The 25,730-nt window shown below is 41.7% G+C and overlaps 1 protein-coding gene across 4 annotated transcripts in view; it reads left to right on the top strand.

The window, feature by feature from the left end:
• lrba (LPS-responsive vesicle trafficking, beach and anchor containing) overlaps positions 1-25,730 on the top strand; it is a 176,186-nt gene that overhangs the window by 122,386 nt on the left and 28,070 nt on the right. For all 4 annotated transcript variants that reach the window (XM_068588540.1, XM_068588539.1, XM_068588537.1 and 1 more), the window contains 7 exons: positions 3,224-3,341; positions 3,524-3,626; positions 5,528-5,643; positions 5,799-5,911; positions 11,124-11,264; positions 13,010-13,129; positions 16,066-16,218. In XM_068588540.1, the coding sequence (XP_068444641.1) occupies positions 3,224-3,341; positions 3,524-3,626; positions 5,528-5,643; positions 5,799-5,911; positions 11,124-11,264; positions 13,010-13,129; positions 16,066-16,218 (864 nt within the window). The remainder of the gene's footprint in view (positions 1-3,223; positions 3,342-3,523; positions 3,627-5,527; positions 5,644-5,798; positions 5,912-11,123; positions 11,265-13,009; positions 13,130-16,065; positions 16,219-25,730) is intronic.

The following is a 25,730-nucleotide window of genomic DNA, read 5'->3' on the forward strand; positions in this document are numbered from 1 at the left end:
CTGAAGAGGCAATGGTTGTTAAAGGAGGCCGTGTTTGCGAAGGGAAGGGCGATGAAGAGGGTTCGCTGGCAAGGACTGTCTGCAATGTGTGTGTGTGTGTGTGTGTGTGTGTGTGTGTGTGTGTGTGTGTGTGTGTGTGTGTGTGTGTGTGTGTGTGTGTGTGTGTGTGGCTTCACACCATATCCACAGTCACTCTGCCCCTCTTCATGTGTCCCTCTTCATTCTGCAGTCTTTTGGGCATCTGACAAAGACAAACGACAGTGCTTCAGAAATGAGCAGCAGCCTGCGCACAAACAGGTTAAAGGAGGAGGAGGAGGGAGAGACTGGGAGAAAGCGTTGCAATCAAGACTAGTTCCTTTGTTTTCTGTTTGGCTGCGTCCTCTCGCGTGACGCTTTGAAATTGATCTCGGGACACTCCAGACCTGAATCCATGGATAATGTTCCACTTGAAATGAAACATCAATAAAACTGTGCTTTATTCTCAACCAATCATGTTGACATACAAGCTTTTGATCTTTTTTTATGTTCCCTTTCTGGAATCTTCTGTCCTCTTTTTAACCTCCGTCATTGTATTCATTATCATTTTTAGGCTATTTTTTGTTAAGAGTGGAAATTAAATGTGATGCACATCCTAGCACAGTCGGATTCTGGTGGTCTTTAAAAAAAAAAAAAACCTCATTCTCATGTCTTTGAGTCTGACTGATCCACTTCCACCAGTACTATTTATCACAGAGGAAGCTGGCTCAACCATAATTCCAGCTCGGACAATAACCTCCACACCGTTGTAATTTATCCAGACGTGGTCAGCGCGGGAGAGCATTACAGCATGGATAGTTTGTCACGCTCCTTGTCACCCGCTCGGCTTTTTCATCTGCAAGGGAAAGGGCGCCGCCGATAGGGACAATGATCTTGGGAACATAGAGTGCTATTTACAGCGTTCCAGGAGATTCATTGGTCCAGGGACAAATATGATATCTGGCTGCCTCCGCTGCTGTCATATTTATCTGTGGAATCAGAGACTGCAACTTTATCACGTCAGCCCTGGACGTCTTCTTGACATCCATCTTGAGCTCTACGAGTATACTCCTGGGGATGAAATGAGGCAACCACTCCCTTTTTGGAGGTGAAAGGTTACTTTCCAAGTGTTCACTCATCATACACCTGAAAACAGGAATTTCATTTTTTTTATCAGACAGAAGCAGAAAAGCTGACTTTATAAAAAAATAATAACTTTTTCTTGTCATGATAATTTCATAGCTATCATGTCTGTCAGTAGAGAAAACAAATTGTTTTGTGTCCTGGCTTGTTTTAATTCAATCGTCTCAACTTGCAAAAAGACTATAAATGAGAAGCTGTGATTAGTTATGTCCCTAAGTCTGTTCATGACGTACAGTCTACTGTTGAAAATGCAGCCTTCTAATAATCCAATCCTGTAATATAGACATTAAATTGCTCACATCTAAAATACAAATCTCATGAAATGACTATATATTGATAGACATATATACTATGCATGTTGTCAAATACTAGAGGATGTTTAATTCAATTCCTATTCTACTATTTATCTCTGTAAGTTTGGAATTAAATAAACAACGATCTGATCTGTTATGATGATTGACCTGCTATGCTGACCCATATTTATACAATATTCATGTCTGTTTTTTGCCCTCAACGTACCTCCTCTACATTTTAAATAATGATTTGTACATTACTTTCTTTAGCCTCTGCCTCGGTAGGACACTAACAATTTATTTTAAAAAGTGTTTAATCCAAACCAAAACAGAAGTATAAAACCATAGGATGTTGTTACCGGCTGGCAGTCTACCTGTTTCCCTCTGTTTCCTGTCAAAGCCAAGCTAGCCAGCTGCTGGCTGTAACTTCATATTTGCTGTACAGACATGAGTCACTTTCAGTCTGCTGTTTACACTGAGAGTAAGTTCAATGTAACTGAATAAAAAGAAAGGTATATATTTCTTTTGAAATATCATAAATTAACGTCTTTGCGTCAGCATTTTTTTTTTTCACTTCCCGTAAAGTGATTTTCCTTATGAATTACTTTTTGAATGATAAAGGAAAACTGTGCCGTTTAGTCTTGAGCGCTGCACAGCATCTTTTGTGAGCAGTTGGCTGCAGGCGGATGGTGACTGGTATAGTCATCTTGAGCCCCTGTTAAGGAAGATAGGAGGCTGGTGGTTGCAGCCTCGGCCAGCTTCTCCAAGCCACTAATCCACATTTAATTGAACTCCAGAGACTTTGAAGTGAGTCTGTGATGCAGGCAGATCTTATTCCTCATAGAGACGGCGAGGGACAGGCTGTTCTCAGCTGGCTGACAAAGGCCTCAGCTGGTCCCCTCTGCTGTCCTTTGCCTTTAATGAGCTCCTTTAACTTAACACTAGTCCTAGCTTGCTAGCTCACATTTGAATATTTTTGATTAATAACACATCCTCTGAACCATGCTGTGACGGCCTAAAGTGCCCCTTTTACCTTTCCGCCATATCCCTGTACGCCCCCTGTCAGTGGACGCCTTTGAAACTTAAAGCAGAGGTTGAAACAAAAGCCTAGTTAACATAGCCGTGCTAAATAGGTTGGTGGTGAATCTAAACGCTAGATAAGTAGGAGTACCCGTGGCAGGGCCAAGCATCTGGGTCTGTCGGGCTCTGTGGCAGAAATCAGAACAAGTCTGACAGCGACCGCGATCCCCATAGGGACAGATTAAGCTCAGCTCATCGAAGCATTTTTAAATGTGGAGCTAGCGAACATAATATTGTTTGACCCCTGTGTGGGTTACCTCCAACGAAATACAAAAAAAAAGTCTAATGAGATGTTGAGCATGGAATGGGCTCTTATCCTCATCCTTGTCAAATCAAACCATTACTATATATATGTTTCGGATGCTCCGAGTCACCTGCAGGCTGTATTATGGATTATCTTTTAGTGAACTAAACAGTTCCTTCAATTCCTTCAGCTGAATAGCTTCCATTCTCTTGCTGAAGGGATCTCTATTTCATTGAGGCTGATCAATAAAAGACATTAATCGTGCTGTTAAGGCCATCGTGCCAGCGTGTGTGAAAAATGAACTAACCTCGCCTTCTATCTGCTCTTCTTTGCCTTCTCTCATCTCTTGTGTCCTTCTCTTTTTTCTTTCTTTTTAAATGTCCTTTCCTGACTCCATTTTCCTTACCCCTTTTCCTTTTGGTCTCTCCTTTTCCGTCCTGTCTCTCAGATTTTAGCCTACACAGAAGGTCTTCATGGAAAATGGCTGTTCACAGAGATCCGTGCAGTCTTTTCCAGACGCTACCTTCTGCAGAACACTGCTCTGGAAATCTTCATGGCCAACAGAAGTAAGACAGCGCCTGCTCAAATTTCACCTTTTTTTATTGCCCCCCTGATGGATATTCATACACATTTCTTTGAGTAATGATACTGGAGTTGAGTGGCAGTGTGTGGTCGTTTTATGCGATCCAATAAAGATGAAAATAATTCTTGATATGATGAATAGATGTTTTTCTGTGCTTGTCTACAGCGGCAGTCATATTCAACTTCCCAGATGCAGCCACAGTAAAGAAGGTGGTCCACAGTCTTCCTCGTGTTGGAGTTGGGACGAACTTTGGCCTTCCACAGACCAGGTGAGGCGCACAGCGAAACACAGAAATACACTAACTAAACACTAACTTCTAAATATCTCTCTGTAGACTTGTATGCAACCCATACAGCCCCACATCTAAATGCATCAGAACATAACAGTTACTGAAGAAGTGGTGGTTAAAGGGAATGAGAAAACATTTACACTGCTCATACTTCTACACCGTACACCCCCAAACTGAATTTTCTCCCTCCCGTTCTTGCTGTCACATGCACATAGGGGTTTGGTCACTGACTTCCTCCCACTCTCTCCTCACCCCCCCACCGTCACCCCCCCACAAGCATAATTGGCTTCACACAAACACAGTCCAGTTCATTTATTTATTTCCACCAGTGTGGAGCAAATAGTTGCTTGTAAGCCTGCAGGGCACACCTCCTCCCTCGCCTTCCCTCACATCATGTCTGCTCTGTGTCCGGGAAGTGCTGAAGCCAAGCCCAACCCAGCTGCTTGCATGTGTGTGCTAGTACAAGGTGCTGTGGAAATCAAGAGAAATGACGTAGTGCCCAGGAAGTCTTACTGCATAATGCCCTTTATGGAACATTCTAATTACCTGATGCGACCAGCTAATGTTTAATACATTAAATAGTGGTAAAATATCAACAAATAATGCATATGATACCGACTATCCTTAAAATATTAAACCTCCTTAAAGATTAAATATGTTCCCAGTGTACACATAACTGCCATTTTATGTAAGATAGATTTCTTACTTTTGAAGACCTTTTTTTAAGTACAAAAACGATGCAAACAGTGGGCACTATGGACAAATTTTAACCAAATTCAAATATATGATCCAATCTAAATCTTCTCCACATTGGGATTTGTTTGGCTCATAGTTTGTTTTGTGAGATGTCTGTTGTTATTAATCTGCGCCGTGGCAGTTGTTGTCTGGTGGGATATGAGAATATTTGGGGAGGTGACATGACAGGAAGATTTAGGATCTTTAGGAAATGTTTTCTACATATTGGGAAACACAAAAAGCAATTGAAACCAGGGAAAATAAAGGCTGTATAATCAGTCTGAGAAAGGGGATCCATTTAAGGAAGGAAGTGCATGGACAGCTTGTGTAAATCTTGCACACACTCGGTGAGAGAATTTGTGTGTTTGGCTCATTTATCAAGCCAGTCTGCAGGCCAGGTTACATTTCAGCTCTTTGACCGAAGGATAGCTGTACAGGGCAGCTCACTGCACACACACCAGCTTTATTTAATGCCAGAGTGCCACAACAATAATTGCATAACCACACTTCATTATCCATATAATATTGTTGCTAATAATTAGATATTACCCTACTGCTTTTAAAACAATTTTGCCATAATCAGGCACTCCTCCGTGTTTACATTTGATTTTGGTGAGATCTACTTGAGATACAAATAAAATGTAGAAACCTACATAGAAAGTATGTTAACGCTCATTATTGCTGGGTGACCAAAACAGAATATAATGAATAATGGGTCTTGTAGGACACTTGTATTTTCACCTTTGAGAGGCCTAATGACTATAATCTCACACCATGACAGTGATTAATTCCATCATTTTCCTTTGTTTTAATTGGATTGGAGGTCATTTGTTTTTGTCCTTCCGCATACATCATGCCCTCGGCACTGTGTGTGCACATGCGCGAAAATATGTGTATTCAAACCAATTTATTGAAAATTTGTCTTAATTAGCAGGACTGTAAGTTCAAAATATTTTTCCTTTAATGACATTTGTATTGCTAAGGTCTAATAAGCCAGAGGCTTTATTTCCAGTCTGCTAATTGCTGTTCTTGTGATGTGGAGACTGACTGTGTGTCTCTACTACTTCACACTATGTGTTTCTAGGGCAAGAAGCACTTCAACGGCTACAAGTGTTTCAATATCAGTTCTTCTCTCCTCTTTGTAGACGCATATCCCTAGCTACACCAAAGCAGCTATTCAAGGCATCCAACATGACCCAGCGCTGGCAGCGCCGCGAGATATCCAACTTCGATTACCTCATCTTTCTCAACACCATCTCTGGTGAGGACGCCACCCAACACCCGAACACCTGCAGATTGTGGCTTGAACCTGGCAGTAGAAACGTGTCAGAAATCATGTTGAGCTTTTGTTGTTATTCCCATGATATGTATAATCTTTGTTGCTGTCTCTTTTCTCATTATCTTTTTTTCCTCCAGGTCGGACCTATAATGACCTGAACCAGTACCCGGTCTTCCCTTGGGTTATCACCAACTACGACTCGGAGGAACTTGACCTCACTCTGCCCAGCAACTTCAGAGATCTGTCCAAGGTAAGACACTCCTCGCTCCCTCCTAATTTCTAATCCTAACGTGAGGGAGGGCACTTAGGTGTTTGTGTGTGTGTGTCTTAAAGTTCATTTAGTCGCCGTGTAATTGTCATTGATCAAAGTTTATTGAACAGCTTGTGGCTGATTGCTATCTTTTTTCACAGGTGTAGCTCCGTCCTCATTTAATTACTAATTATTTGGTTGTTAGAAGTTAGAAGACTAAAAGTTTCTGCAAAGTATAAAAGGACCCACACAGGCATTAGCTAAAGTACACACCTTTTGTGTATCTTTGGCATTTGTCCTCATCTACTGTATGTTGGCAAATCTAAATCCATAGTTATATGCGTGTATAAATATATGAAATTAGGGTAATACTACAAAAGACATTCCAGAATGGAAGGTGATATACAAACCAGATAATCTGCATGATTAGTTGTTGACTTGTGTTAGATGAGGCAGCTCTTGCTGTAGTCAAAGCAGATTTTAACTGCATTTGTTCTCTCTCTCTGTGACTCCCATTTTATGGTTTAGCAATCATTTGCTGTCCATAATTCAAACTTCATAATTGAATTCTTTCAAGTTTGACCTTCTGCAACACCCCAGGAAGTGAAGTAGTACTCCCTGGTAGCTCCAGGCATCAAGTGATTGGGTTTAACACAATGGGACCTGCCCTGTGATACTCCCTGGCACATAAATACACTCACTCACACCGCTGAAACTACTTTAAAGATTCTCCCCCATGTTGTAAGTAGACATGCAATTATTTACTTGCATGAACTCCCCGTCTTGTCCACACATACACACACAAGGAAAAAAAGAAGAAGAAAAAAACCTGCTCCCACTACTTGCCAGCTCCCCTCATCATTTTAACATCAGTTGTTGGTAATGTTGTCCAGCGATGGGAGGACAGAGGATCAGTTTTTAGAGTGAGATAATGGAGCGACTGTCTTGCTGCTGGAACCAAAATGACTGAATAAATCAGCCATGGACACAAAAAGGCATGCGTTAATGGAAAAGATGTTGGAGGAAATGCATTTCAGAGTTGCACTTGAGAGCATTTGTTTAGGTCCTGAGAGCATCATCCCGTTACAGTAAGGCATGTTGAAACCAAAAATATATCTTTTATCAGTCTGAATGTGGACATAGCCCTTTGTCACAGAGCTAATTTATAAGCGATCTCCATTTTAGTCTCACTGGTTCTGTTTGGTACTCTAAAAGTCAGAGATTTCAGGAGTTTGCGATTGGTCAATGGTAGGAATTTGGGTCTTGCTTCAACTTGAATTCTTCACACAAGTGCAATGAAAATGTACTGAAGCAAATTCAATGATTTTATTGAATTAGTGAAACTTACTTGTAATATTGATGTTACAAATTCTGGTGCGACTGAGCTCAGCATTCATTAAAATGCATTAAATCTGCACGCTATTGTCCAATGCAATGCAATAGTCCTGCAAATTCACCTCAAGCACATGAACCGTCCCCTCACACTTCCATTCTTTCACACCGACCTGTCATACAGATTCAAACACCCCAACAGTCAACACCTTGTCCCTTAGCTTCTCTCCAGTCCCCTTTTCACTTCCCATCTGCTCCTCTGTGTCTCTATGCTCTGTTTTTATCCCTCCCAGTGAAGCTCTCCCCACGTATGAAGCTGCATAATTCCTGTGTTTCTCTAGCTTCATGTTGCCCAGTAGGCTGAAATGTGACAGTTGTACTTGCCCCACAAACAAACACACACACATACAGACTCACACAAACATTCAGTTTCTCCGCTCATTCTGCCTCCCGCTCCTCTCCTTTGCACTGCCTTGGAGCTTGGACAGCTCAGCCGCTGTGCACAGTCAATCCTCGCAGCCCCGGGGACTAAGTGACTGAAGGGGAGATTGGGTGAAAGGAGGAGAAACAAAGAGACAATCTGAGAGCAAAAGAGGAACGAGGAGAGTGTGAAGGAGAAGAAGGACAATATAATTTGCCGCCCTTGCGTTTCTTCTCCCCTCAGAGAGCAGAATATCAGCAGAGAGAAAAAGGAGGGGAGGGAGCGGGGCCAATCTTTATTACATCTGTTTTATTCATGTTGTCGACACACGTGTGATATCAGTGTATGACCACTGGACCGTGTCAGACTGCAGTGTCTGGAAAAGGGCAAGCAGCACTGCACAGCCCTCCAAATCAACCCCCACCCAATGCTGCATCTGCAATCCTCTGTGCTTTGTGTTTCTTTTCTTTGCATCCTAATATTTTCTGACCATCAGTGCTGTATGTCTGTGTGCACCATTGACCACCTTGCTTTGTATCCTCCTTATTCCTTCCTCTTTTTACCTCTCTCTCTGTTTCTCTTTCTCCACATCCACATCTCTCTTATCCCCCCTTTGCTGTATGTCATGTTGGTTGGTTGTCTCATATAGAAACAGGTCATCTGAGAAGCCTCCAGTGACATTGAGAAGCCAAATTGCCATGAATGCGCGTGTGTGTGTTTGTGTGTGTGTCACACACTGTCATCATCCCCAGCACCACAGAGGCCACACAGAATTTATGTTCCCTGTTGCCAGAGCCATTCTGACCCCAGGGACTTTCTTATCATAAACTCTAACCTCAACCTGACATCAAACGTCGACCCCCGAGATAACATTGTAGTCACGATAAGCACACACTAGAACCGACTGCAAGTGTTGTAACTCTCCCCTACCGGTTCGTACACCCCAGTTATGCACACATTTCCCCACAACAATACACGTGTCCTACATATAGATAGCTGCAGGATGTTTGTAATTGGTCAATGGGATCATACAACTGCACTGAAGGCGAAAGCTTGGCCATTATTGTTGTTCTCCTTTTGATGGAGCACAACAAATCAAATTAATTGTTTACCTCCTCACCGACAATTCAGTAGTCTACATTTACATAGCCACAGAAATAGTGAGGATTTATTGAGCGTAGCCTGTACCTTTTGTGCTATAACCTACTACTCACAGCCACATCAGCTAATGGTGTATTGATTTCACCATACGCACCCCATATGTTTATCCCCCAGGCCCTCCACACCATTTTCACTGTTTAAATAGGACATTATACATAAACACTCCTTTCAAAAGGCTCTTTTGATTTATGACTCAAAGCCCAAGTGATGCTCAAATCGCCGGTAAGCCATTATACTTCATCACCGGTGACCCATTATTGTTTTAAAAGCAAAGTAGCGCTGGATAATGATGTTATAATAGTTCTCAGGAAGATCCTTATTGTTCCGTAGGCAGTGTTTTCTCTCTGACTAGACATGCACATTTTATTTGGGTTCTCGACCTGAGGATAATTTCAAAGCTTACAAAGTGTAGTGACTGAACTCATTCAACCTGGAAGACATTTTAGGTAGGTACAGGAAGCATTATGTGTAATCTCAATTATCAGTTTAATGTTTCCAAGACACAGGTTCAGTTTCTGATGCACACTTGAATTAGTTAAGGGCGCTTCTCTTCTCTCTACATGGAATACGCGTTTTACTGTTTGATATGTTTTAAACAGAAATCTGATTTGAAAATGGTGTACAAAACGTGTCAATTTGTTTTTCGTTTTCCAGCCTTTTTTTTTTTTTAGGATTATTTCCTTCAAATCTCTGCAACACCATCTCCTCTGTTGACGAAGAAGTGATTAGGACTAATCCAAGATTAATTCTCTGTTTTCCCCTTAAAAGCCCCAGCGCATATTCGTTCTGTAGCTTTCTCTCCAGTCTAATTAAAACTATGAGATTGGTTAATTTATCTGAGTCCTCATCAGACCGCTACTCTTTTGCCACGACATATTAGGCCAATCTGTGGTGGGGCGGCAGCAGGCGTTCCATCAGCACACCGCCGGGCGCTCGGCTCTGATGTACGGCTGCCACCGCCGCTCTGCTGTAGCTACTGTAAGCTGAGAGCGCTCGGCCCACAGTAATTTACAGCAGTAAACAATGTCGGGCCCGCGCAAACCAACAGCCCCCACACGCACTCTCACACACAATTCTCTCTCTCGCTCTGTCACTGTGGCACTTTCAGTCTTTTTTTTTTATTTTATATGCCTCCTCTCCCTTTTCTTTTTTTAATGAGCTGACTGTTATTAGGGCTATAAATCAGACCAATGGGCCTGATGTATAATTCACTGTGTGTACTCACCCACCCCCCAGTGGCCCTGAGGAAGCCCACAGTGTATCACTGTCAACACAAGCTACGCAGTGTGGTGACACGAGGCCTTTCACTGTGTAACTATGCACACACCACGCTGAACATAATGACTACATATATGCACACACCAAACTGAGAAGCCCAACCAATTCTGCACAAATCCTGTGTGCATCACTCCACCACTACACATAAATACATGAACACAAGCATGCCCCATTACGCCAGCACACAACAGTAGCCATAGCAAAGATCAATATCGATGCCTGGCCCTGGATACGTCTTGCTCTGACAGGCACCCTATGATATGAAAGAGATCCAATTGATCCACACCCTACTAGGCTCTCATCCTCAAAAGGCCATCATTCCATTACCATTGATCGTGTGTGTGTGTGTGTGTGTGTGTGTGTGTGTGTGTGTGGAGAGATGAAGGGGGGCTTGAGGGAATGAGGCACAGCCAACAGAAGACTAATAAAAATTGAACCAGCCTGAAAGTGATTTCTATAAATGAGTATTTAAATAATAGCTGAGCAGCACAGCGTTATTGGTTTTGTAGAGCGATGGAAAATTAATGCAACTTAACCATTTTTTGAGACTACAAAGAGGGCTGGTGACCAGTGTATTAGTTACAGATTAATACATGTAGAAATTAAAGCAACCCACAGCCTCGCTATTGATATTCCTAGTAGGCACTCTTTCATTGGAGCGCATTAGTTTTCTCTGACAGACTACAGCTGCGGGGGCTCTGTTTCACAGCCTCTAAAAAGCACTCTGTGGGAAAGGATTGATCTCCGTCTGAAGGGAAACATCATCTAATATTCATTTGAAATTGCACAAAGGTTACCAGCTTCATTTGCCTCGCAACTGTTATGCTTCAAAGAGTGGTTCGTGAATGGGTCCACAGTAAAATTCAGTAATCCTTTTCCGCTTTAGCGTCGCTATCTGCCATGTGTTTGTCATTTATTGTCTCTGCTTTTATGTCCAGCAACAGTTAAAAAGAAGTTGCAGGACATGTTTCACTTTTTAACATACCTGAAAATATGTTTTATGTTTCAATTTCTCCATAGCCCATTGGAGCTCTGAACCCCAAGAGGGCAGCATTCTTTTCAGACCGCTATGAGTCCTGGGAGGACGATCAGGTGCCCAAGTTCCACTATGGTACCCACTACTCCACCTCCAGCTTCACCATGATGTGGCTACTGCGTATTGTAAGTGCAATGTATAGGTAAAAGATGCATAATCTTAAAATGACTGTGGATTTTAAATATTTTTTGCAGTAGTCTTGGTCACTACTTTTATTATAGTGTTCATAAAAATATTGATATGCAGCCCTGAGGAAAATCATATTTGCAAGTTTAACTGCTAATAAAAAAAATAATAAACTTGTGGTTCTCCGCTGAGCCTGTGTTGATAAAAGAATGGTTGAATAATTTTATGGATAATGCTCTCAGGAAAGTATCTATAGCTGTAATTCATAAAGAACATGCATACGCTGTAGAGGTTTGACATATCCTCAGAATGTTGTTTGTTCTTTCCAAACCACATTTCTTGCACATATATACTTTCACTTTGATAGAATGTAAGAAGACCTACACACACATGATCTAGTTATTGTTTTTTTAGTTGTAGTTTTTGCAAGGCATTGATGTGTATATAGCTTGTTTTATATATTTGTATATACAGTACTTAGTGTGACAAATTCAATCATAAAATAATAATGTGCATCCAAGAACACTAACATAGAGATAACGAAGCTGATACGCTGGCTATAAAATGCCCCACTTCCATTGAGTTTCAAAAGTATAGTTATGCACAGCATATTCAAATTGTGTCAAACTATGTATTATGGATTTTAAGATTTATATGAATTGTTTTCCTTTGGAGTTTAATATCATCACTAATTCATTTTTAATTAGGCACCTATTTCATAGAAACGAATGGATTTCTATAAAATTGAGATTATAGGTATGCTAAATATTCTAACACATGCATATTGTCCCTCATTTATTGTTGCATATTATTTATTATACTGTATGTTGTTGCCATATAACAATAAAACAACAAAAACACTGCAATTAAATGTCTGCCATGAAAAAAATGTTCCCCTCAAGCAAAATATTTAGATATTTGAGGAATATAAGATATTATGCATTTGATTTATTTTTGAGGCTATATGCAGTGTACATACATTGCGCACCTGAGTGCTCTCTTTCTATGCCTTTTGTTGAATGGATGTCATCCATCTTTCCATACTGCACTCAAGGGAGAGGGAGGTTACTAAGTTCCTCCAATGTGCAGTTTTCTCCTGTTATTGTCCCAGTAGCTCACTGTCTCTGTGACTCCCAGTAGAGTTACCACATTGATCCCTGCACATCATTAGCAGGCTTACTCCAAAGCCACTTCACCAGAAACCCTCACTTATAACACTCATCAGAGCAACGAAAAATTACTTGGGCAATAATTGTGAAATTTTTTTTTTTTTGGCGGGGGGGGGGGATTATGTGTGTGTTTGTGAGATTTTACTGTGCCCACAGTCCTATTCTGTGTGTTTTTAACCATAATACAATGGCGATAACCTTTTACACGTTTTAAACAAATGAGGTGTACGTCATTTCAGACTGAACTTAATTAGCTATCTATAGTATTAGTTTGAGGCCGTGGCCAAGCATATTGCGTCCATGTCACTTGGGGGCTATTGCGTCAGAGAGACAGCTATTGATTCCGTCCTAACAAGATTATACATGATTAGAAATGCATCAGTAGCAAGATTGTATTGGCTTTAGTGGCTCATTGGGATTATTACGCTTGTTCATTTTGAGATTCCAGTTTGTTAGAGGGAGAACACAGAATTTTATTGCATGTATTTGCACAAGGGGTTATATGTTGCCATCTACAGATTTACAGCAGCAGAACCCGAAACTCAGATTTAAAGCGTTTTTGTTCTCATCCACAGGAACCCTTCACCACGTTTTTTCTGAACTTCCAAGGAGGGAAGTTTGACCACGCTGACCGCACCTTCTCCTCAGTGTCCCGCGCCTGGAGGAACTGCCAGAGAGACACATCTGATGTGAAGGTACTGCACACACTGATGCATGCACACACATGATGTGAAAATACTTTCCTGGTGTATTTGTTAGAAGTTAGAAGAGATAAAAGCCCGAGCACTCCATGAGAATAAATCCCCATCCAGCATCTTTACAGACAAAGAAAAGAAAATGTTTCAAAAGAGTAATGTCCAGTCACTACCAATCATTGTCCCTATGCAATGAAAGCTTCCTGGTCTTCTGATCAAAGCGTAAGACTAATCCTCATCTGTCCCAGCCGTCTGTCTCAGATTCAGCCAGCTATAACCTGGACTTGAATCCCTACCCACTGGGCCCCCAAACTCTACTGAGCTGTTGGATCTGCCCCTGCAACAGCTCAGGTCATTCTCATACTGAAGGCCTTCATACCCCCGGTGCACACTTTAACTGCACTCCTAAAACATTTACGACTACAGTCAGACATTCTGTGTCAAAGCTGGGTTTTGCTTGGTCTCCTGGCACTGGGTCACTGGATGGGGGAACAGCGGTGGTGTTGGGGGTTTTGACGCTTGATTGCCTTTACCACCCCCCTCGCATCCCACTGATAAAACATATGGATTGTGTTACGACGTAGCTGGCCAATGCTTGATTGCGAAAGCCCAACAAGAGGTCTCGTTTGCTCTCTCAGTCTAGACCTGTCAATGTGGATCAAACTGTGAGAGCTCAACCTCGGATCAAAATAAAGGGGAAATCTGGACCACATCACTTTGTTTCCATGTTCTGTTTAAATTTTTAGCATATTTTGAATGAGAGTCCGTCGACTTCATCCACTCGGACGCACACATTCATGTTGAGGCAAAAGAGGAATTAGGGACAAGACGTATCAATTTAGTATGCTAAGTACACCATTTAGCTTTAGCATTTGAGCCATTGATAGCAACCCTCTGTCCCTGCCAGAGGGCAAAAAGCCTCAGTGTTTTCATACCCCACTGGTAAAGAAGGAGTGATAATAGGTTACAACACCCAGATTCAATGTGTCTCTAGCCTGGGCGACGCTAGCATGACCTCCAGTCCCCAATCCCCTGACCCCTAGCTTCAGCCTGAAGGCATCGGAGGGGGGAGAGAGAAGAGCTGACGGGTTAGAGGTAGCAACAGTGGAAGTGTAGCAGAGCAGCCCAGAGGCCAGCCCCTTCCAGTGACCCATGACAGGACAGGATTGGGGATCAGAGGGGCTGGCCTCTGACCAGGCCGGAGCAAAGGGGCCACTGCACATAATGGTCCATGCAAGGCAGGCTTGAGTGTTGGGGAGCGAAGCCCTCAAGGTTTTGTGTGTGCGTGTGTGTGTGTGCGTGTGTGTGTGTGCGTGTGTGTGTGTGTCCTGCCACCTCTACCTCAAATTTACAGCAGGCTGCAGCCAGTGAACCTGGGTGAGCTGGAGGCCTCGTTAAGAGGGTGACCTTTAGTTTTAGGTCAGGTTTTGTGGAGTGAAGAGATTTCAGAAGTGAGGAAGTGCTGTGTTGTTTTAAACCTGTGTGTTTGCTTGCTCATTTGATTGAATGTTTTCACCCCATTGATGAGGTGGATGTATTGTGCAGCTAATTCTAAAAAAGGAGCATGTTGTTTGAGTATGTTTGTAGAGATCATGTTGCATGAGAACCGGCTCTTGAAAATCTGTTTTAAAAAAAAAAAAGCTTAAACCTGCTACTGAGGCTCAAGTTTTAGCATTTGTCTACTGCAATGCTGTCGTCATTGCTGCTGGCCTAGCAGACGAGAGCATGACAGCTTGAGTTTGGAGTTGTACGGTTCATCTCTGACGTCAGATTGTCAGCATGTTGGCATCTTTCTCTCCTTCTCGAGAGCACCAGTCACACTTGTAGTCACACAAGTTGTGTTCACAGCAGGGATTCCAACGAATCCCCAATACAAATGGTGTCAATATTTCTAATCCTATCATGAACTACGACAAGATATGTGTTTTATTACGGAAAATTACTACTATTTTGCTTTTGCAATGTTTGAATATTCCCCTATGAAATGAAGAATGATGTCATGCCTTTTGTTATAAAGTACATATTGAGACGATAGGAAAACACTATATATTATTAATTTCACACTAAACTCATTTCATACTATACGAAGCAGCCATCCTTGTATTTCCTAATTAGTGAGACATACTCACAATGACAACTTTAGCGTTAAAGCCTGGGGGGCTGTATGGCTTTATCTCCATGTTTTTGAGCTCAAACTCAATCTTAATGTTTACACTCATTGGGCAAGTTCTGCTTTGTTAAATACGACGAATAGCTAAACATCTGGGGTTACATCTCATGTCATAACTGTATTTTTCTTCAGTATGAAAATACTTTGTGTTGTTTGGGACAGCCAAATAAGATCATCATAGTTCGGAAAGAATTTGGCTGACTTTTCTGTTGTGGGAAGAAGGGGAGGGGAAGGTGGGTGCTTTCTCTGCTGCTTAGATACAGACAAAGCAAACGCGCAATGAGTAATGAAAAAACACAACCAAGTGCACTTTTAGACATGTTTGACATCTTCTATATTAGGCCAAAGCACAAATGTAATTTCCATGAATATATTGTACCATTTGTAAACTCCGCTGTTGAACTATTGTAAGAGTCACACACAAAGCAATCCTTAAATCATTTCTAAACTTAATTCATACAGGGATTAACCCTCGGCTTTACTATCACTTATTCTTATCCTACGACTTACTTCTTCAGCTCTCTTTAATACTCTTAGACATTTTCAAATCACAGATTTCTAAATCTGAGAGCTGCCAAGGTGATTTTTCTGGCCCTCCTGTAGTTTCAGAAGCATCCTTCAGTCACCATTACAATTTTACCCATAACTAAGCCTGTGTCTGTTTTTGGGAAGTCTTTAAAGTGTAACACTGTTGATATCATCACTTGCCGTGTTGTAATAAGCCAGTGTGGACGTTTAAATGTATCTCCGTGCTTTGTCCGTGCAGGAGCTGATCCCAGAGTTCTACTACCTCCCGGAGATGTTCGTCAACGCCAACAGTTACAACCTGGGAGTGATGGAGGACAGCACCGCAGTCTCCAATGTGGAGCTGCCACCGTGGGCTAAGAGCCCAGAGGAGTTTGTCCGCATCAATCGCCTGGTAAGAAACGTGGACAGAAGCTCCACATTCATGCACAATCTATCTGCGTCAATAAGACGTGTTCTAGTCAAGATGGTCATTTTTTTTCATTTCTAGAATCTGTATGTCATTATTACATATTCTAAACAGACACACAGATTTGTCTCGATACAGATATGTCACAAAACCCAGACCAGCTGAAGTCTTGCCAGAGGTTTCTGCCTCTCCCGTTTGAGCTGCAAATGCTAATTCAAAGAGACAGTGTTGTTTCCTGATCGTCTCACAGTTCCTCCCGTTACCTGAGCCTCCCGCTCCTCCGACATGCCCCAGCTCTCATATTGCCATGTTGGCAAAGTGATCCAACATCACCTCACCTCCTATCCCTATCCACCTCGCCATCTCTCTTTCTGCACTCGCTCTGTCCACACACATCTGGTGCACGTTTGTGTGTGTGTGTGTGATTGCAACTCTGTTTGTGTGCAGAGATGATGAGGTATCCCGTTTCTGATCTCCCCTTCCCGCCCCTCCAGCCCAGAGCAGAAACATCCAGTGGACATGCATCTCGGATGTTGTCGACTTGCTGTCATATTTTCATTGTGGATGTTCTCTCGTCTTACGCGCACACACACACACACACACACACACACACACACACACACACACACACACACACACACACACGGCTTTAAAACTCGGGATCAGATTACCTTGTTGTGCTCTAGAAGGTAAAAAAGCCCAAGATAGATTTATTATATCTGTTTGTTGCTGGAATAGTTTATCATTGGTACTTTTAGATTTTCATCTTTTCTTATTATGAGTTTTACTGATACTCAAAGGACTTGCTGTCCTTGTCAAATGTGTTTTCTGCACAGACAAGGTCAAATTCCTGAGGAAAATAAGAATCTACAAAACCACATTATAGGTTATAATGCAAATAACTATGTCTGTATTTTGCTTTAATAAATCCTCGGTCTGTTGAATTGTGAGTTTGTTCACGGAACACAATCCCTGTAAGGAAAATGTTTGGGGTGAAAACGGCTTCCTGTGTGATGTGTGCCCACAGTAGTAATGAGTGCTGATGAGGCTGTGTGTGCTCTGTGACCTGTGTAGTCATGTGGTTGGGTCTGTTAACCAGCCTGCTGATAGGACCAGGCCCCTATCATTAATCACACACTTCTCCCTCTTCGGCTGTCAGCATGGTCTCGGCCAAGGTGGCTGCATCGGGGTGGGGAAGCTGGTTGAGGAGGGAGCATGTTGTTTTCCAGTCTTCTTTGAACTTAATTTGTACTAAAGAAGAGAAATGCTTGCCATTTTTTGTCGTCTACTGTTTAAATAATGTATTTTTTTAAAAATATGCCTTAATTCACACCTTATAATATATTAAGATATGCTGCATTGTAATTGTAATATCTGTGCGTCAGTCAGACATAAATTATGTTTGGCTTCATTTACAATTTAAGAATTTAATGGACTAAATTTATATATATAAATTGGTCAAATAATTAAGTTTTTGTGTAGTGATGTTTTACCATTTTTGACCATGTATCGTCGCAGTGACTTTACATTTTAAATACTGCTCACCTGATTCAATATTGTTTAATATACAGAAGTAGAACATACTCACCTTTTTAGAATAGTTGTAATTTAGATATTATTATTAGACTCACTGAAAATGAGTCTGAACAGTAACACTGGAATAACCAACTTGAATGTCTGTGTGTGTTAATGTGCTTTGTGCTCCTGCAAGCACAAAGCGTCTTTTCATCGCCAGTTTAAGTGCTGCAGTCTCATCTACTTCTGCTCCCTCAATTTCCTCTGGTCCTTTCCTTTGTGCCCAATTTAGCACTGCAGAGGCAATTTCGACTTATCCAAATGGTCTACGCTCATGCACAGCTACCTGCTGGTTACTGCTCTCAGGCTGATACATTTTCAGTCTGCAGTTTTCTTTCTCTACTGTGTGCAAATTGAGATATTGATCCAGCGTGGAGCCAAGCCCAGGAGGCAGGTGTAGGTGCACAGAAATGTAACACGCTCTGTCAAAAAAAAAAGGAGCTTTCTGAGGTTTCATAAAGGGACTGTTAATATCTGCGTCATAACAACATCAAGATAGTTAGTTTGTACAATTGTTGATCAATTATCCTTCGGTAGTATTAGATGGGAAAATTATTCAGTCTCGTAACATTGATCCATTCCTGCAAGATGTTGGCTCCACTTGCTAATTACATTAATATTTTTCAATGTGATGTTAATTTGTCATACAAATTAGGTCAATCCGTTAACTGTACGTTGCCAGTATGCGATTACATTTGTCTTTAAAAGGCCCACTCGTACAGTACTTGAAAACATTTGCAGACAGAATCTCAGAGACAGAGTACAAGAGGGTGGACAGGAAGAATAAAAGGATAAAATGGGCTGTGGACGAGGTAGAGGGAGGGATGTGTGGGTGGACAGGTCTCCGGTCATGACAGATAGCTGGCATTAGAGGGTGTCAGCTGGCAACTGTGGTACTGTTGGGAGAGAGATGAGCATGGCGGAGAAGAGAGAGGGAGACTGAAGGAGTTAATGGGCTGTTTGGCTCTCTTTAGCTTGTCTGCTGCTAATGGCCTCGCAACACACGGATACGCAGCATGAGAGAACACGCAAACACACGCGAATGCACACACGCTTACAAACACACACATGCCTGCTGTCTCCACTCTGGTTATGAGCCCTAGATGATTAACAGCTAATTAGGGCCCAATCTGGAAAGGCCATTAAAATCCTCTTACAGTAAAGGATTGTGCTGCTGTGCAAAACGGCAGCTTGTTTTTGTTGTTGGTGAGTGAGAGTTGCATGGTTGGTAATGGAAAAATAAAATAGAAAAAAAAGAAAATCCAGCAGAAGATATAAACATTACATCAAACTGTAGCTTGGTTATTTCTCTGGTGTTGGAGGTGTCATCGTTTATCACTAATGTTTAGTAAGAACTGTGTGTGCCTACATAGACTGGTGTTTGACCTCTGGCTTACACAGCGCTGGAGGCTTAGAGGCTCCGGTTCAGTTGAAAACTGAGTTTAACGTGTGTAGGAATGGTTGGATTTTTGACAGACTTACTGGAGACAAAGCGCCTTAAGTCAAGCATGCACCTTCACTACACTGAAGCGCCTACAGTATACTTAAATGCTTGCTTGTAAAGGCACACTCCCTTTTTCTTGACCCATCACAAACCCACACACATATACACGCAGAGACGTCGGGTCTTGAGGCGGCATGCCACAGAGATCAGGGGCTGCTTGTTGTTTTTACCAGTAGGTCGAAGGAGAGGTTAAGAACTTGATCCCCCCTCCGCCAGATAACTACATGTCTCTGGGCACTGTCAGCCTCTCTGACATTCCACTATATATGACCACATCTCACTTCTCAGGTCTGCTAACCATTAGAGCCATAGCAGGTGATCGTGTGTAAATGCTTGTGTGTGTATTTGTGTGCACATCAATGTTTACATGTGCTGTCATGTCTCTGCTTCACTGTAGCTACTGACAGCCTCTGTCTGTTATAGAAGCAATGTCCTACTGCAAGCTAGTGATGCAATGGATCGTAATCATCGCAGATCAGTCACAGATCAAGATTTTTGATGCCGATGCTAATTTATGATACATATCCCTTTGTTGTTTGATTATAGCAGCTGGTCCACAAAGCTTCAGCCTGCATTTTTTTCTTTGCCGCCGTTTTTTTCTTTATAAAAATAGACAATTCAATGAGGAATTGAAATAAAATAGTTTTTTATGGATTGAAACAAATCTTGTCATTTGTAGCTTTAATGATGTATTTTTTGTGTAAACAGGTCATAATTTCCTTTCCAATATCTATTTATAATGTTGTGAGAAAATCACCAACACTATGTGATCACATAACGTTATACGTTTACCTTCGCCAAATACTCTTTTTTTTTAAAGAACAGAGCCTGAACGCATTATAATGTAAGTAAACCTTTGTTCTTTAGCTCTTCGTGGTGCAGCGTGGTTTCCTGCTCTCCTCGCGAGTAAAACTGTATTTCCCACTGTGATGGTTAACTTTAAACTCTTAACTAATCGGCAGTTCACATGGTGGACAGACGTCAAGGCAGTCAACATCTCCAACATGACAGATCTAACTGTAAAGCGTTATCTACAATGTAGCATATGTACATGTATATGTATCTTGGCTAAGTGTCACGTTAGTGCCACCATTTTTATGGATCTTTTTCCAAGGCAACAGATATAAGTTTATTAAAGGTGGAAGGTGGGGTGCAATCACCATCTAACCCGTTGGAGCTCTACAGGGTCCTCTTGCTGCTCGGTAGTTCACATGGTTGGTTTCCTTCAGTCATCTGGGCTCTTGCAGTGCTGCTGATGGATCTGCAAACCACACACATGGGAGAGAGGGGCAGCACATTACTTTTGGCTCTTTTTCCCTTTCCAAAGCAACTGCTCACTCAAAGCAGTGACAGACATCAGTTAAACTGCCCTCACAGAAAGTGCGAGAGACTCTGCTCTTGTTGAATGGGCAAAGCCGGTTGAGTGATGGGTCAGAAGTTGATACTGTGAGGGATAACCACAGGTCACCGCCACATGTGGTGAACCCCAACTGTAAGTACCCAACACATCTCTGCTTTGTGGATGTTAGACCCCAAAATAACTTGTGTAATTCTCTCTAACACTTTTAATCATCGAGTGGTAATTATTGCAGGATTGGATATTTCTACTGTGCCTTAAGCAACCATGATTAGATTGTTATGCAGGCACGGGATGAGCAAATTACCAATTGGAATCCGCAAGTGGTATCGTCTAATAGTTTAAATTGTCTGCATTTTTACCTTCTCTGCATTGCTGTAATGGAAAGGTTCCTCTGACATGAGGTACAAATGTAAACCGCTTTCACTAAACATTCAATCTAGTAGTAATCTTTTTTGACTAATTCCTGACTATGTAAGTAATGGAGATCCAAAAACATTTCAGCTGACCATAGTGATCATTTTACAAGATGGAGCCTTGTCTTATATAGTTGAGTTGTCAACTTGTTTCACTCAGTCCACTTTTACTCAGTGGAGTGGGTGGATTCAAAGGTCTGGACCCAGGCAAGGCAAGATGGAGTCCTGGTCATGACACATGAACAGTTATTATGTCATTGTTTGTCACATACAATTATGAAACCCAAAATTCAAGCAATGCTTTGCCGCTCCCAGTGAGCATCGACTGGCCATTTTTTTTGTGTCTTAGCATCTCTCAGATACTTTCTGCTCCATTGTTTTGCTCCAAAAGTATATTTTTTAATCCCTGAAATGTAAACACATGAACTTAGCGGCAGTCATTTCAAGCAAAGACAGGAACACCTACTGCTGTATTGCAGAAAATGGTGTCACTCTGATGTAAAAGAATAATTACTGGCTAAGGATGTTCATTATCTGAAAAAGACAGTCGAAGCCAGGTGCATTCTTTGCAGGAGGATACATTGAAGGTAACCGTTGCAAGTATCACAGAACAAGAGGGGGTTATGTATCAGGAGGCAATTGTTTTTCTATGTGTTAGTATATCAAAGCTATGTTTATTTCTATGGTATTTGTTCTCTTCTGCTTCTGAGTGGCCAGGTTTGCCTAATGCAGCTTTAAACTTAAGACAGAAGCTGTCTCTGAAGTCAGTTTGCTAATTCTGACGTTGAAAAATGACAGCGATCTGTTTCATGGAACCTCGCTCTTGATCTTCCAGCTGTTAATCCCGACTGCAGAGGTAAACATGTCCTGCTCAGTGCGAACTGACGAATGTCATATTAATATGAGCCACATCACCTTAACCCCCCGCCCTCCTCCCCCAAACCACATATACTCACACTATCAGCGTCTTTGAAAGTTCCCTTCTGAAGTTTGTCAAGTTCATATGCTGACAGGCGTTCACACTTACTGAAACTATGTCATCGTGGCAGACGGGTCCATTGTCCTACCAGTTTATGATCAGGAAAGATGAAAAGGGCTGCTTTGGAAACCGAATGTCATTATGCAGAATCGTCCAGTGGCTGTATAAAGCTGCAGACAGAATTGAGTCCCACTTGTTTTTTCCCACAAGACATGTTCGCTCCCTTGCTCAGACCACCAGCTACACATAGTCAAAGATCATTGCTGTTTACATTCACCTCTCATCCGCACCACACTCTCTGATCAGACAGCCGGTGGGACGCACATTATGCCGTTCCCACCAGCCTCCACGTCTTATGCTCACAGGAACCCCATGGGAGTTCATGTGCGAGTTGAGGTAACCACTGTGAGGACCAGTCACCAACCACGGAGATATACTTACGCACTTGTGAATGACTGAGTGAGTGAAAATCGTAACGTCGTCTAGCCCAGTAAGGCCCCATGTAACAGAACACAGTTTACCATGTTAGCCTAGCGCTAATCTATTCCCCTGGTGTCCCCTCTGAAAGCCTTGTTGTTGGATGGGAACTAGCACGTGGGGTAGAGGGGGGTTATCTGGCTAATGTCAGAGCGCGCTCACTGTAGGGGTATTGTCATGCATAAGGGCAGACATGTTTACTGTGTGCTCAGTGTTTTACGAGCTGTCCCCCCTTCTTCTCTGCCTCCCCTTCTTCCCTGTCCTTCTCCCCCTCCTCCTCTTCTTCGTCCTCCTCTTCAATGACGTAATGGAGGAGGCCGATGAGAGCCTGAGAAATGGGATGATCTAATGCTGCTGACATACTCACTCACTAATGTTGTCCTTCTCCCTTTTTCTGTACTCCTCCACGTTCTCATTTTATTTCTCCCAAAGTCTGCTGAGATGCTTTTTTTTTTGACAGTATTTGTCTGTTTTCACAGTCCTCCATTCCAGCACTGGACATATTGTGTCGTCATGCTTGCTATATTAAAACAGTACTCTTTGCCGTGGCTCAAGCTAATGTGCTTAGTTCAGCATTTAGAGCAAGTTTTTTAAAATATATTTTTGCAATCGGACACAGAAACACACAATGAATGATCCTCTATCATAAGGCGAGTGACATGGTAGAAAAATAATGAACATAGTATTTGTTAGGATGTTTCTCATTTTGCTAACTTTTAGTTCTGGCTGGTTAAGAATAATAATGTAAGTATATATTTATTACAAATTGGGTAAAAATATATGACAACCATGTGACATAAGGGCTGCAATTGAGGATTATATTTAAGTATAAATTTAAAAAAAAGTTTATTTAAAAATAATATTGGATTCATAGTTTGTGGCATCAGTAAAAACAATGTCTATCATGATATCCAAGAGTACAAAGTGACCTGATTAAATGTATTGGTTTTGAAGATCATACAAAACCCCAAATATTACATTTTTATTTAATGTCAGACCAAGAATTATCACATTTGACAATCTGCCAAATGTGTATTGCTTATTTCTTTGGGATGCAGTTACCTTTTAATTATCAGGCGTACATATGAAAACACAAGCTAAGAAGCTGCAGCTCCACATAACCCAACAACCTGATAACCTCTCGTTGAAGGGCTGATCAGCCGAGCCATTCGTCCTAATCATCTCTGTGTTGAGATGCCCCCACAGCTCCAGTCAGACGGAGAGACCGTCCAGTCCTCCAGAAGACTCTTTAATCGTCTGAGACAACTATGCTCCCCTCAACAGCTATCCAAATATTCCCTCATTGAGCACGCTCCGAAGCCTTTCTCAGTGGCCGTGTGTTTAATCAGCTCTGACTGTTGACTTAGCGTTTGCTGACTTCATCCGATGGTGGATGTGTCTTATGGCACTGGTGATGCATTTGCGAGTTTGTTGGCTATCGTATGGAGGCAAAGGGATGGTTGAATTTTCTGTAGGTGCTTGTTAGCTGCTTTTGAGATTTAAGTATAGACAGTTGTGAAATAATGGCCTTCTCATTGTTTTCGCTTTAATTTTCGAATGGTAAAAATATTATTTTCCAAATTATTAAAAAACACTATCTTCCAAATATATATAAAAAATACTATTCTCCAAATCTAAAAAAAAATTATCCTCTAAATCTAAAAGTAATATTATCCTCCAAATATAATATTAATATTATCTTCTAAATATAAAAAAATATGTTCCAAATGTTTTAGAAATATTATCTTCCACATATTAAAACATATTATTTACCAAATATTTATTTAGACTTTTATGGATTATCATTATTTGCTGTGTTGCATCATATTGTTTAAAATCAGGCAATGACTAAAAACAAAAACGTGAAGACAACAACCACACCATTCCTGACTTCGAGTCGGCACCATTTCATCCATTTACTTCTCAATCAGTTTTGTTTACTCCGTTGTCGGTGCTGTAAATTGGACCACTTTCGCAGTCTACACTACACCATTTGTCTGACTAAAACCAAATCCACCATGACATGTTTGTTTTGGGGAGATACTTTCCCAATCACTGCTCATTCTGCTTCTTTTCACCCCATAACATGATATTCTTGCTTTTCAAGTGGGTGGAGGAGTGAGCGGGAGAGAGAGTTACGGTTTGAGTTTCAGGTTCCACTTGCTAGCGAGTGCCTCCGTTGACCCATAGCCAGAACTCTCACAGTTGTGACCTATGTAATTAGTAGAGCAGGAAGGAGGGGGGCAACTGAAGTAACGCACACAACCCATCTGGGCTTCTCGGGTGTGTGTGAATATGGGAATAAAGGAAATGGTTTGTTAGCTGTGCGGCTGCTCCAAGGTTCTCATTCCTTACGTCACCCGTTGCTTTTTTTCCCCCCTCTTCCATGTTGGGGGGCCCCCTCTATTCTGGCTGGCAACAGGCTTCCTCTGCCTGCTTCAAAATGACAATCGGCTTCTCATTTACAACGAGCTAATAAGCCCTTTAATCAGAGGGCTTGTCAACCTCAGGGCAAGGCAACTCCAGAGGAGTTGATCCAAAGGATCAGATGACTGGAAGAAAGGAGCAACAAAAAAAAGGGAGCAGCACTTAGAGTGGAAGAATAAGTAGAAGGGAAAATAAAAGAGGGCTGTTGAACTTGGAGCAAGAAAAGAGAATCGAAACAAGCGATAATAAACTTGTGTTACGGTCAGAAGAAAAGACGAAAGAGCTTCCGCTCCAGTTCATGATGTTTGCTGTTCTTGGAAGACACACAGATTTGCTGAGATTTAATCAAACGCACAATGAGAATACAACACAACTAAATTAAACGTACGGATTTTGTGGTTCAGCAGCAAATTTCTTTTCCCCTTTAAAAAAAATGCACGATGTTTCACTGTCGCACACACCGAATCTGATTTTCAGGATGTTTTGATCAGCTCGTTCTTAAACAGTCATCTTACTGTATACAAACCTGACAAGTGTTTGCTTTATTCATCCGTAATCGATACAAAAGAAAACAGTCTACCGCTGACAACACTCTGCATACAACATGTGCATTTGATTACACCCCCCACGCCACCGGTGACACACACACGCACACACGCACGCGGGCACATGCGCGTGGACTCGTATCACCGTTGGCATGCAAATGAGGGGATTGATTTGTTAAGTGACATTTTAACATCCTTACAGACAGCTCTCTATAAG

Source organism: Clinocottus analis, unplaced genomic scaffold (genome assembly GCF_023055335.1).
Source record: "Clinocottus analis isolate CAN_PGR_092001 unplaced genomic scaffold, fCliAna1.0.p SCAF_22, whole genome shotgun sequence".
Taxonomy (NCBI): Eukaryota; Metazoa; Chordata; class Actinopteri; order Perciformes; family Cottidae; genus Clinocottus; species Clinocottus analis.